General features: G+C 38.4%; 1 protein-coding gene across 3 annotated transcripts in view; it reads right to left on the reverse strand.

Moving 5' to 3' along the window:
• The window catches only part of MYO16 (myosin XVI), a 609,969-nt gene that overhangs the window by 12,408 nt on the left and 582,522 nt on the right, over positions 1-15,039 (reverse strand). For all 3 annotated transcript variants that reach the window (XM_053889237.1, XM_053889213.1, XM_053889198.1), the window contains exon 34: positions 14,684-14,775. In XM_053889237.1, coding sequence (XP_053745212.1) covers positions 14,684-14,775 — 92 coding nt within the window. The remainder of the gene's footprint in view (positions 1-14,683; positions 14,776-15,039) is intronic.

The raw sequence follows: 15,039 nt of genomic DNA on the forward strand, positions 1-15,039 counted from the left end.
TGGACTTGTAAAGTATTTTGTGTCTTCTAAAGTCCAGAGGGTATCAGGGACACATGAAGACAGAATTTGCTAAAAGGATGTAAAGACTGAGTTCATGGAAGGTCTACATCTCAAATGGGTCATTTTCACTAGGTTCCTCCCTTTCCAGGGTCAATGACTCTCTCACAAGCCAGAGAAAACCACAACGTGGTGTAAAGGCTTAATGAGGTTTATTACTTGTATATCTTTTTCATTAATTTTCAATAGATTTCTATTGTGTCATTAATAGAATTCTCGGAGATGAACTAATTAAAAAATGAGATATAAATTTCTTTACTTCCTGTGGATATGCACTTCTATGAATAATATTAATAAATGTAAATTAATAATTTGCTACTGATGTTTTACCTTAAGTCTTTCCCTTCCAGGATAAAAATAGACTTTGTTAAATAATTCATATGTAAAATCATGTTGCTGTTCATTTGTCGCAGAATTGATTTTTCTATTGACTATTCACCCAAAGGTGAAAAGAGGCATTTACTGACATTTATGGAAATTAAAACAAGGAAGCTTCTTGGCTGACTGCATAGTGAATATTAGTGTTTCAAATGCAAATCCCATTCCTACTTGATGCTAACAAGATGTTGGAGGAGAAACCATTAAAAAGTGAAATTTGAAAATCACAGTTTCCAAAGCCAGAGTCTACCTAAATAGAACTGAAAGATGTGGCATAAAATAGCATGTGATTCCAAAAAAACTTTGATGAAAGGGTTGTATATTTTCATTCTTTGAAAAAAAAATTAAGAAAACGATCTGAACGTGAAAGTAGCATTTCTGGTTTAGGCAAAAAAGAGTTGATCCTTGTAACTCAGAAATAGGTATTTATACAAGATTTCAATTGAGTTCATTCTTGCTCCTTTGTTTCTTCTGTTGCCATTTTGTTTCCTTTGTCGCCAAGGGGCCAAATAAAGGGGAAAATATCTTTTTAAAGGCACTTTACGAATTCTATTGTAAGCAATGGGCAACCGGGCAGTGAGGTTGGAGAGAGAGAATTTGAGCTTTTTACCTTATCTTTCAGTTTGATTTCTTAAAAAAGTTACTAACTGTTCTTGACTTTTATAAGTAGTATTATACTGGAACGCATTTAATATCATTGAAATGGACATTTATTTGCATTTGGTAGATGATTTTAGGTTAATAGCTATGAATGAAAACGGACTCTGATAAGTGAATGTATAGTTCTTCCTATTAATGGACAGTTATAAAATAGAAATTTATGATTGTACTATACATCATGCAATGTAATTAATTTGTGACATGCTGGGATATGGATTTTATATGAGCTCTGGTCTTTCACCTCAATTCATTAGAAAAAAAAAACCATGGCAGCATCAGTATGAGTGACTAGATTATAACAAATTGATAACCTATATTTAGGGTATGTTTGTAGTAATGACGTATGATAGTAATGGGGTTGGAATCCAGAGAATATACAGAAAAACATAAATCTATTATATTGGAAACATGGAAAGTAAGAACATTACAATTTTTTTTTAAAAACGTGTTTCTTGGGATTATATGGGAGACTCACCGCCAACAACAGGAGGTATTATTGAGGATAATTAATCTATTAGGTTTGATCTCTCCAAAGAATAAATCTATTCATGTAATTGCTGTGTTCAAAACACTGCAGTGCCGCCATTTTGCCTGGCCTAAACCATCAAGTCTCCGCTCTTTAGCAGGTTATGGAAAGTCCAGTATTTTCTGGCCACGCTGATTATTACTGCTTCGTCACCATCCATTCTCACACGGACTCTCTCTGTCAGCCCATCAGATGTAGCCAGAATACACCTGAAGTTCTGTTTCTCTGCAGTGATCCCATCTGTACACCCAAACATGGGATCCTTTGAGGCTTCTAAGGCCCTATGTCTAACATCGTCTTCATGCTATTATTTTATATTCTTAAAGCATTTTTCACATGTGATTATTCTAGTAGTTTCTCATAACCATGTGAAGTAAGCAGGTTCCGTATTATTAGCCTCATTTCAGAGATGCTGAAACTCATCTTTAGAGCCCAAACTCACTTGGCTAGTACCTGATGCATGCAAGTTCAAGCACACTGAGTTTAGCTGGTCTTCTCGGGTACAAACAAAAGGTCGTCCTTGTGTGTGAACCAGCAGGTCAAACCATGGTAGTGAAGTCTCCAGAGCCTTTGGAGGCTGCATGTAGAAGGATCCTCTCTCTTGTTTGGTTGTTCCGCTCGCCAGGATCCTCATTTGCGTTAGTATGTAGGACACAGTCTATCTGTTAATTTATTGATATCACAATTTTTTTTTTCTGGAAACAACCACAATCTGTGTGTTATGGCAATAAATATAATTAAACAAGAATGAGAAAAGACACTTCAGGAAACTGGATATTAATAAAATAACCTAATCCGAGTTGATTTTTGAAAATCAGATAATTAGGAGAAGGGCATAGTTTAGCAACTCCATTAGCCATGGGATACACTGTGTTGGGGAAAGTTATTCTCTGTCATCAACCTTGATCTTTCCATCCAAAATGGAGTTACTGGAGTTCAAGTTTCCACTTGAAAACTGGAGGTAAGAGAGGCCCTTCTTTACAATCATTACATGCACAAAAAGGTCCTATAAGTATTAAGACATTTCTCAAGGTGCCCAAGTTGTTATACAGGATTAACTTTGTGCCTGGGAAAAATTAAGTCCACAGGTTTTAAGGAATTTCTGAGAGACCAGTTGTCAAGAGTTATAAGCTTTCCTCTCTCTCTCTCTCTCTCTCTCTATTCATTTAAATATATTGGAATATTGCTTACATCCATATATATATATGTATACGTATATATATATGGATGTAAGCAATATTCCAATAATTCTATCATCAGAAGATATAATTTTTGATATCATAAATACTACAGGGGCACCTGGGTGGTTCAGTTAGTTAAGCGTCTGACTCCTGATTTCCACTCAGGTCATGATCTCACTGTTCGTGAGTTCGAGCCCATGTCAGGCTCTCTGCTGGAGGCACGAAGCCTGCTTGGGATTCTCTCTCTCCTCTCTCCTCTCATTGCCCTTCCCCCTGCTCATGTGCACATGCTCTCTCTCTCTCTCAAAATAAATACTTAAACTTTGAAAAACAGACTTCTTTCCAAAAATATATAATAAAAATCACCTGGAAGTGTATAAAATTAATTTGAATCCACTTGGGCTTTAAGATCCAGGCTTTCTATATCATTGACTTCATGAAACTTCTTCCCAATATCACAGTTCAGTTGCTTTAGAACCTATTTCTGACAGAGTCAGTTTTTTTTCCATAAAATAAATTCTTTCACCATAATTAGCTGATTACAATTTCAGCACAATTGAAAACTTTCTGTTCTTTCAGTCTGAATTTTGCATTTAAAAAATGTTAGGCCACTTTCGTGTCCAGAGCACCACATGTAACAAGTCAGGGAATGAGCGACACAGGTTCCCAAGTGACTCTCTTCCAGTTCTCTTTACCTTGAGCGGAAATAGAGCTGTTTGTCTACATTTTCTCCTTACAGAAAAGGCAAGCGATTACCTTTCACTTAGATTCAGAGCAGACCCAAGTTTTCAAACCTGGCAAATGGTTCTCAAGAAAGACAGTACAATAAGAGTCCTAATTGATATTTTACATTTAGCCCCTAGCTGTAGTTTACAATGAGAAAGTCTCCCTTTTCTAGACTTAACACTTATCACGGATGCCGATTCCAACTTGTCTTCATTTAAACATCTAGTAATACGTAGAGTTCGCGCCCCTTCAGCCACACTGGCCACCTTGCAACTCAGGCAAGGTCCTATTTCAGGGCCTTTGCTCTCCCCCCACCTAGAATGTTCCACCCTGACATCAGCATGGCACACTCCCTACTTCTTTGCTCTGTCTTTGCTCAATGAAGCTTTTGTTGACTCTCTTAGAACTCGCTACTCAACCCAACCTCCTTCCATACCTGCTCTTGTCACTCCCAAGCTTGCTTATCCTGTTTACCTTTCCTCATATGTTTTATTACCTTTTAGCATTTTATACATCTGACTTAAATATCATTCATTGTTTGCTTTCCAATGCTAGAATTTAACTCCCAGGAGGGCAAGGATGTTTGTTTTATAGACCAAGGTGCCTAGATCTGTGCTGGACACAAGTTGGTACCCAGTAAATATTTGTGGAATGAATAAATGAACCTCTGAAAATTCAGTTCTGTGCCACCCACTTCCTTAGAATCCAAAACACTATATGTATCTTATTATATGCTTTAAGTTGTTTTATGCATTATGCATAAATATATGCATATGATTGTGCAGAGTTGCATACAAGAAAAGCACATTGTTTTATACATAAAACATATAAAGGTATATTGTTCTTTATAGCCAATATAAGGGATGTTCCAGAGTCTTTTCTGTTCTATGTGACTTTTACATAACACGCCAGCTTTAGAGCCTAATCACCATATAAAATGTGACTTTAATATCCTCCAACCAGTAATGCAACTGCCTGTGATTCTATTTACCAAGTTTATTGGTACATTTTTAACATGAGACTGAATTTAAATATTTGAATAAATTTAGGAAATATTCTATCAGTCTGCTTCTCTTAATTCATCGAAAGCTGCTACCAGATGACAATTACACCGAGTTGGCAATTTATTGAGCGTTTGTGTTGGAATGCAAAAATGATTAGGATACATTCAATGCATTCTCTATATGCTCAAAGTCCCAGGGTCTACACACATGTGCATAATTATAATACAACAAAATAGGTCATATAAAGGAGATATGCACTGTAGAATTACAGGGACCAATTTATAAAGGCAAATGATGACTCTGCTTAGAAGGAGTGCTCAAGGAAAGCCATCAGGAGGCAAGTAATATTAAAGAAGAGTCTAGAAGGTCAGAGATGAATACAGAAAACAGTCCATTTCAGGCAATGTACTCAGCATTGAGAGGAAGTGGGAAACATGGCCTTATATTGTAAAAGGCAGGGGAGAATCGTTATTGGCACAGAAAAATGTAAAACTACATTGTCAATTTACACCATTCTCAAAAATAAAGTCCAGGTAGTTTAAATTCCTAAATGCAAAAAAAAAAAAAAAGAAAAAAAATGTAAAAACAACAACAAACCACACACACACACACACACACACACACACACACCCTAAACTTTAAAACATATATGGAGAGAGAGATCTTTATGGCCGCAGGGTAAGAGAACTTTTGGGGGAGGGCTTTCTCAATGAGAAAGATTTTTTAAACAGTACAACAAAAGCACGATCTATAAAGATAAGGGTTAATCAGTTTGACTATATTAACACTATAAATTTATGTGTGGTAAATGCGTCAGCTGGGCCACAATGAAAGAAGCCCACCTCTGCCTATTTCTCTCAGTAATTATAACTAAACTTTGGACAAAATGCACATCTATCTGAGGACCAGAAAAGTAAACCAAAACAAGTGAACTGTGGAGGGAAATCCAAATTTGGAGAATGCACGCAGAATAAAGACACACTCGGATTAAGGAAAACTAGGAAGTTCTTGAGTCTGATGGAAATGGAACTAGAAGGAGTGAAGCTATAGAAATGGTAAGTACTGGGATAATAAAAAGAAGATTTTTCTCTACTGAAGTTGTCTGAAGCGTGCATGACAGTTTAAGGCAAAACTTACAACACCTCCTAGGAGAATGTGTTCAATGTATGCAGATATAATGTTTCTGACAACAATTAAGTAGATGTAAAATATGTGACAACTATAAGGAATGTAGATGTAATATATTTATAACTGTGTAGACGTATGTAGATGTAGCACATGTGGTGACTATAAAGTAAAGATCAGCGAAAGAGGTTAAAAGGAACAATACGGTTGACTGCAAATAGAGTGACAGGTGTGTATATATTACAATTGCTAAATCAACTACCAAGAAAACACATACAAAGACATATAGCTGAAATGCCAACAGATAAATTAAAATAGAGAGCTTAAAAATACTCAAATAATCTGAAAGAAAGCATCATTGGGAAACAGAAGAACAAAAACGGTGGTGAAAAACAGAAAAACATAAAATGGACAGAGCAAAATCCAATCACATCCATAATTACATTAAATGTAAATGGTCTGAACACACCAAATAAAATACAAAGACTATCAGACTGGATAAAAATAAATAAGACCCATCTATATATTGTTTATAAAAATCACAAGTTAAATATAGAGACATAAATAGGTTAAAAGTAAAGGCATGGATTTTCATTGGGATGGTGAGGAGGTTAATAGTTGTGATAATAGTTGCAGAACCCTAAGAGCTTACTAAAAAACCCTGAATTGTATAGTTTAAAGGTGTGAACTGTATGGTATGTGAATTATATCTTAATAAAGCTGTTTAAAAGTAATTAAATGAATGGAAAAACATACCTTGCACACAATGATCAAAAGAATGGTTATTTTAATTTCGGTCAAAGAAGACCTCAGGAAAATGAATATTAATTATCAGAAGTACAAATGATAAACAGATTTATTCATCAAAAAGATGCAATACTCTTCAAGGTCTACACACCTAATGACAAAACTTCCAAAAATATAAGGTAAAAACTGATTAGCCTGAAAGGAAAAGTAGCCAAAATCTCAATTATAGTTGGAGACTCAGGGTGCTCTTCTCTCAGTATTCAGTGGACAGAAAATCAGTCACGATACAGAAGCCCCACACAACACTGTCAATCAACTTGACCCAATAGACATTTCCAGATCACTATATGACAATAGCAGGATACTCCTTTTCATGGAAATTCCACCCAGATAGCGCCTATTCTGGGCCATAGAGTAATTCCTGATAAATTGAAGAGAACTGAAATTATGCAAAGTATATATTCTGAGATCATAATGCAACTAAACTAGAAATAAAAAACCAGAAAGATATCTGGAAAGTCCTCAAATGTTTGGAAGGCAACAACATTAGTTAAAGAGGAAACCCTAAGAGAAATCAGAAAGCATGAATTGAATGAAAATAAAAGCAAAACTATCAGAATTTTCAGAACACAGGTAACATAGCCAGAGATGGGAGTGTACTACATTAAATACTATTAGAAAAAACAGAAGGCATGAAATCAATGTTCTACACTTGCTAAGAAACTAGAAATAGAACAATTATACCCAAAGCAAGCAAAAGGAAGGAAATATTAAAGAGCACAGAAATCAATGAAGCAGAAAAATAATAGAGAATATCAATACAATCAAAAGCTGTTTTTAAAAGATCAATGAAGTTGACAAACTTCTGATCAGACTAAGAAAACACTATAACCAGGGGTGCCTGGGTGGCTCAGTCGGTTAAGAGTCCGACTTTGGCTCAGGTCATGATCTCACAGTCTGTGGGTTCGAGTCCCGCATCGGGCTCTGTGCTGACAGCTCAGAGCCTGGAGCCTGCTTCCGATTCTGTGTCTCCCTCCCTCTCTCTGCCCCTCCCCTGCTCATGCTCTGTCTCTCTCTGTCACAAAAATAAATAAAAAATATTTTAAAAAATTAAAAAAAAAAAAGAAAACACTATAACCAAAGTGTTTGTCATGCAAGCGACTGATGAGGAATATTATTCAGAATATGTAAAGAATTCTTTCAAGTCATCTAGAAACTCATGCAAACCAGTTCCGAAATAGGAAAAGGATATCTTTGGGCTACTAGGTCTGAGGACATATGAAAACGCTCGACGGCAACCAGGGAAATGTAAAACAAAGCCATAATAAGATCTGTTTTACACTTACCACATCATTAAAAAAATAAAATTAAATTGAAAAATTAAAAAAGAAAGATTAATTAAACCAAGCGACTTTCAGGAAAAAAGGCGGGGGGAGAAACATTCCCTTTTAGAGGTGTGTTCAACTATTTTGGGGAATTATTAGCAGTAACTCCTATGGTTGAAAATGTGCACCCTCAGAAATGCAGTATTTCCATTTCTAGGGGAAACCTTTGGATTTTTTTCCCCCCTAAATTACAAGTTAGGGACACATTCTATGATCTTCACCGTAGCACTGTTTGTAACAGTAATAATTTGGAAACTTGCTTTTGATCAAGTTTTCCACTCCACTTTGTCAAACTGCAAACATGTTGTTTTTAAGAAATGTCATGAATATATCTATGGAAACCCTCTTTCTGGGAAAAGTTTAAAGTGGAGGAGGCATATTGACACCTACAGTTATGTTTTTAATTAAAAAAAAAATTTTTGGTGTTGAAAGGGAGCTTCTAGAGGCACCAGTAAGGATCTGTGCCAAAGCCTTGGTTGTAGCCCTCTGGCAAATGTTTGTGCATCTAAGTCCGTGCTGCCATATTGTCACTGGACATTCAGTACATCCCCGTGCATCTTTCATAGAGCTCACTGGATTAAGATTCTCAGGACCCCCAGAGACACATCCAACCACCTTGTGACGATCTGGAGGAAGACAGTCTGGCTGCCAGAGGCACGGCTGTCCCCTGAGGCTGGAGGCGGCAGCAAGGCGAGACCCACCCTTCCCGCTGGGGCCGGGTGTTCCTAAGGCCTTGTCTCTTCCAATGGACTTGCTCTCTCCCGAGCTTGCTGAGGGAACTTGAATGCAATGTTGTGCTCAGAGCCTGTGAGTGTGTCCCCTGTAATCTCCCTTCCTACTGCCTCCCGCCTACCGCTCCACGTTAAGGCTTTACATTTAACCTTGAGCTAATACTCAGAATGAAACAGCAAATGAGAGCACCATGCATCCAAATGGGGGAAAAAAACACCTCAACAACTAGAAAATAATCTGCAAATCAGTTCAGAGTGACACCTTTATGTACACTGTAAAAGCATACGAATCATCCATTTTTACTTACGGACATGATATAATTTATGGGTACATTCATATTAGTAAAAGTACAAACATGGATGGAGGGTTATGCCCTAATTTCCGGATGGGATTCACCCCGGCGTGGCAGGCGGGGATGGGCTATAGATTTCTCTAAAATATATGGTGCCAGAGCAGATATGGTGAAATGTTACGATTTATTGAAGTTGGGTGTTTTACTCATCACTGTGCTCCCCCCCCCAAATATATAGTATTCCATAGCAAAATGTTTTTGAAAATCACATACATGCCAGCCACATTTTATCAAAATCCCAGAGAAGTGCTGTGTCATGCTGATTCTGTCTAACCCCCTATATATTTTAGATAGCATCTACTATGTTAGAATCAGAATTGATGTTCAGAATACTGACCTTGAAAAAAAAAAAAAGAACACCAAGATAATATAGCAAACATTGTTTATACGCATATATTGTTATATGGCAGGCTGCAGGCTTGACATGTTACATATATTTTCTTTAATCAATTTGAAAACTAACTGCTACTTTCTGTACCTACCTGCTAAATAACAGTTATGGGATTTATACCCATAAATTTTGTTTTTTCTTTTTCTTTTTAGTTTTGTTTTTCTTTTTCTTTTAGTTTTTTCTTTTCTTTTAATTTTAAAAATTAAATCTTTTTAAGGGAATATTGCAGTTCCTAAGTTAACTCGAATTTGTTCTCAACCGCATTTTCTCAGATGCAATGTTACTCCCTCCCTCATACAATGGTATTGACTCACTACAGCCTTCCCATCTGTAAGGTGAGCATGCAGAGATATCACAAGACCTTCTTATTTTGCATTCTTCTCATATTTCTTAAAACTGAATGATCTCCTCATTGATAATAGTCAACGTGTTCACTAGAAAAATATGCATTTGAATGCATTTGGGATAGACACAGGGTGCAATTTTATGGAGGAAAAATACAAAATAGGAGATTTGCTTTTGTCTTTTATTTCGCAAGTTTCTCTGTAACTATACAGGATTCTTCCCTTCTCTTTTGAAAATGCTGCCACTCAACTCATACCATCAAATTAATTTACTGCCTTCATTTCTGGCACGTACTATGGAAGTCATGAGGGGTGCGTGCTGATTCCCTGAAACCTCAGCTGTGTGAACGAGCCTCCCATGCTACGTCTCGTCTCGTGTTTGCAGCTTATAAATGAAATACTTATACCTTGCCTTTTGAAACACTTATCTAATTTCTATTTCCCACCATGTGCTTTAGAATCCTCCCTTAATGATTGAGTGTGTCTACATTTTGTTATTTTATCTAGCACTGTTTCTCTGCCATGATACCTATCAGGCATTCACGTGACAAATACGATGAAATACTGAGAAGGCACTGGCTTTATTTAGTGCCCCCACAAGTCTTCACTTTGTTGATATGTGACATTACAAAAAGGTTTCTTTGCTGGTTCAGTAAAACAAACCACATAACAATTTGTCTCTTGACTGTGGATCAATTGACATTGATTACGTTTCTGCTTTCTTTGGTGGCGGTGGTCTGAGTGGGCTAAATACTCATGCAGCTCTTGGGTGCTGGACTGCCACTCTTTTATCCGAGACCACCAATGATTTCTTACGATGGATATTTGAATATGACAGATATTAATGATAACTTTTTATGCTCTTTAAAAAATCATAACAAAAAGTTTGGTAAATAATATGATAACTGCCCACAATGAAACTCAAAGATCATGAACCACACAATGTCGTCGAGGAGAGCAAAACCTGAGAGGAATCAATGGCGAGAAGTGGACGGTGGTAAAGGTAAAATGAAAATGTACATACATAAGGTACGCTCAAGTGAAAAAAGAAAGTGGCCCATTTGTCAATAGCAAGTGTAGAGCCCTAAACAGGTGTATAAATCGACTTCAGGCTGAGGGCAAGAACTGAGAATTTTATTTTATCCCTTCCCTCCTTGTACCCTCCTGCCTTTGGGTCCCTCCCCCACGGGGTTCATGATTTTGCTCTATTTATAATCCACGGGGTTCCTGTGTCAGGTTACCCGGCCTTCTGAGTCAGCAGAGGATTGCAATCACAGCGAAAAGAGCTAAGTCACTCTGGGTTGGAAGGTGCTCTCAGTGTTTCCCTCACTGCTGAGTCTCCTACCGCTGCGTTACTTCGGACGGATCTTTTCATGCCAAATGGCACACACTCTTTTAAAAAAGCTACTATACATCTCATAAAATAGCCAGTAGATAAATGGCATATTATTTTTATAAACACCATCTAATTTCAAAACCGACCTGGATCTCTGGGATTGCAGAGTTGAGCGCTGGGAAGTGCCACAAAGCCCCCATCAGGGCCAGCGTGCGGGATTGCAAGGTATCACGCACTCACTGCTGGCTGTGTAAGGTCATGGCTATTCTATTTTGCTCCACAGCAAGGACCCACAGAGCCTTCGCTATAAGGAGCAACAACGAACACAGCCACATTCACGATATGGCTAAGGTCCCAGCTTTCATTATTTTCAAATATTTCAAGGGCAATATATTTTCACTACTTTTTAAAAATTGTTGAAGTTTATTTTTGAGAAAGAGAGAGAGACAGAATGCGAGCAAGGGAGGGGTAGAGAGAGGGGGAGAGGCAGAATCTGAAACAGGCTCCAGGCTCTGAGCTGTCAGCACAGAGCACAACGTGGGGCTCGAACCCACGAAGCGTGAGATCATGACCTGAGCTGAAGTTGGATGCTTACCCGACGGAGCCACCCAGGCGCCCCTATTTTTACTACATTTCTGTGAAGTCATTATGTTTTGCAAAGTGTAAGAAATGTTATGATGGAAAAGAACATAAACTACATTGTCTCTCCTCTGCACCTTGAGGAAAGAGACTACTAGTCTTTGCTGAGGCGCTACCCTCATGAGAAAACGTTCCACGTCTATATCGGTGTCAGTGAAAATTCTTATTTGCGAGCCATGAAAAGTAATTCTGGACATCTGAACAGGTGGGACCTTCATTGGAAGGTGAGAGAGAGAGACCGGAGCGAGAAGGAAATTGTGTGGCAAGTGGGCAGGAATCCAAGTGGATTCAATGCCCGGAGGTCATCGTAACACTGCCTAACAGCTGCCCCAGAGGGAAGTCACCTCTGCCACATGTCACCTCCTTGGTGACATCTACTCTTCTCGTCCCTTCCATCATATGTCTCTCACGCCATAATCCACGGTTGACAGATTGGCTGAGCCCCCCTCACACGTATCGTCTACCTCACAAAGGAAGGAAGGAAGGATGAGCCTCTCCCTTTCTGTTTTCATCGTGAGAAATCTCAGCATGTGACTGGCAGCTAAAAAGCCAAGTCATAAATGTCCACCATGGCTATTTAGGTTTTTGTCCTGACCAAAAAGTCTTCAAACTGTGTGAAAAAGTTGGATGACTCCTGCAGTGCTTTTAATGGGGTTTGGTCACGTTCATTCTCAGGAATAGGACATATGATCTTGATATCCATTCAAACCATGCACTCCGAATTTTCCCTATGATCTTTGGCAAATGACCCAATCTGTTTCCTGTTTTCTTTATCTACAATAATGCACATGCATTTTATCTTTCTTAAAGGGATTTCACTAAAATCCTTGATGATGCCAATTAAACTCTAGACCTCCACCAAGAGAAATTCAATTTGTAGTCAACATTTAATTTTACTGCTACATACCCAATCAGTCGAGGGCTGATTTTATAGAATTCTTATCTAATTGCATTAGTAGAAAATTTAAAATGCGATATGCCTGTATGTGTCCATATTTCCTGTGGAATATGTCACACAAGAGTCATTTTCGCAGAAAGACGTGTGGCCATTAAAGGCGCAATTTCACATAACTCTTACAGCTTTTCAACAGCAAGAAACGTGTCCTAGCATGAGAATCCTCACACTTTACAGGGAAGAAAATGAGCCTGGTTTCCTGCTCCCTTGAAGAAAGGCACTGTGAGATGACTGCAAGCCAAGACTGTTCGCATCTGAACAAAAAGTCCCCGCTGACAGGTAGGAATGGACACTAATTCCTCATGATCTTTCCCATCTCTATTTGCTTCTTAGCCGAACCCATGCAAGACCAGGGAAAAAGTTACAGAGAAGCCTGTTTTATGCACCTTCTTTCAAAATTAACCCTTTCTCTATGAACCACGTTATAGTGGGAGCCCCGGAAAGGGTGTCAGGTGGCCGGCATCTGTGCTCTGAAGTGTAGGAGTCAGTCTTCTAATAAAAATCAAACCGGTGTTCCTTACAAGTAGGCTCCCCTGTGAATTCTCTCAGATAAAGCATCTGTAAGGCTTACAAAGTAAAGTCAATACATCTCTAAGGACCAGAGGGGAGATAGGGCGATCCGTTATTGTAGTCTATCAGCATTTTCTTTCTATTTCAGTCCCTATACATCAGTGCAAGTGATTTGAACCTACTGCATACTGTAAGATTTATTTTTAAGATTAAAGTTATTGATTTTTCTCACTACCTCACCAGTGTTATTTGGAAAAAATCTCAGCTGATGCCAATAGACTAATCTATATAATGCCAAGTATGCAGAGGAAAACAGATCAGTGGCTGGGTTGTCGACTTTATGGAAGCATCTGGATACTCCACTGAGTTTTTTAAAAAGATTTTGATGTAGATATTTGACATCATCAAAATGGTACTATAGCTCCATACAAAATAAGAACCCTGTTGCTAAAGCAATAATTTTGACCCTGTTGATAACAAGCTCTTTGATACATTGTTGGGTGTGTTTCACCTTGAAATGCAAAGTCATCTTTTTGAAGATCATGACCAAAAACAGTATTTTAAATATTTTGAAATTCAGCATTAAAAGAACACTAAATTATATGATATAAATCCTTTTTCTTTCTAAACACACTAGTGGTGTCGTTGGTTTTTTGTTTGCTTTTTTCTTGAAGCAATAATCTTCTTTAGTGTGGTGAACTTTTTAAAGCCAAACACATTAAGCATATACACAAAATCACTGAAACATGTCAAAAACGGCTTTGTGAACTGTAATCTCATTTTGGCTTTATAGTGTCCTGATCATACGATACATTTTCTTTACCTATTTTTTTACGTTTATGCATTTTGAGAGAGAGAGACAGAGAGACAGACAGAGAGAGAGAGAGAGAGAGAGAGAGAGAGGGAGAAAACACAAGTGGGGGATGGGCAGAGAGAGAAAGAGGGAGAATCCCAAGCAGTATCCCTGCGGTCAGTGCACAGCCCGATGTGGGGCTTGATCCCAGGAACTGTGAGATCATGATCTGAGTCGGAATCAAGAGTCGAACGCTTAACCAACTGAGCCACCCGGGTGCCCCTAAAGTAAGCTCTATGCCCACGTGGGGCCTGACCTCACGACCCCAAGATCCAGAGTCATGTGCCCCCATATGCTATATTTTAAATCAGTCTGGGCTATGTGGAATTTAGAGGCAGTCAACGAGATAGGATGGCGTGCCGTAACACCACAGGTGCCTCCAGCATTTTATTTCTGTGCGCTTTGCCCTCAGAGTCCTATTTTAGCCGAGGTCAAATGCGGAAACTATGTTAGCATCACTCGGTGGACGTAACATCGTCTTCATCTGACAGTGATTTTTTAAAGACCACAACATAAATTATGTCTACAATATTCAATTTAAAAGTATTACATTTTGTTTGTTTTGGGCATTCTTCTTCTTCCCCTTCTAACCAGCAGAGAGCTAGAGTCTGCTGACAGAGAGAGAGAGGGATGTTGAGCTGGAGATAACTTAGGGACGGAGTGAGAGCAACCGTGTGGTCTAGTCCAGGAGGAATGTACATTCTTGGTCACGCCACACCAAGTCTCTGGTCGTAACTTATTTCCAGCTGTCACTCCAAATGTGAATATCTGAGGGTCCTTACCTGAGTGGTGTGGGTCTCTCTCTGTCTCTGAAACGATGAGGTCGTGAAGGTGCTCACAGAAAATCTGGGGAACCCCTCTTCTTCAGGTAAACCTGTTGAGGTCAACACCAAGTCGAGGTTAAGTTGGGTGTCCTTCCCCCAAATAAAAAAAGCTGTGTACTTACTGCCAAAAAGTCGACTTTTTACATCTCATGGATGGAAATGATGGTCAGCAAATACTCATTGGATAAAAATTTCCTAAGGAAACATGGGAACACAAAATACTGTTGCAATTCCATTAAATAAAAGAGGCAGGATGTTGAAAAAAGCAATGAAGGGATGGTGAGGAAATGTTCCATAATGGCACAAAGTGAGCA

The sequence above is a fragment of the Panthera pardus genome, unplaced genomic scaffold, assembly GCF_024362965.1.
Source record: "Panthera pardus isolate Hobbes unplaced genomic scaffold, ASM2436296v1 HiC_scaffold_1, whole genome shotgun sequence".
Classification (NCBI taxonomy): Eukaryota; Metazoa; Chordata; class Mammalia; order Carnivora; family Felidae; genus Panthera; species Panthera pardus.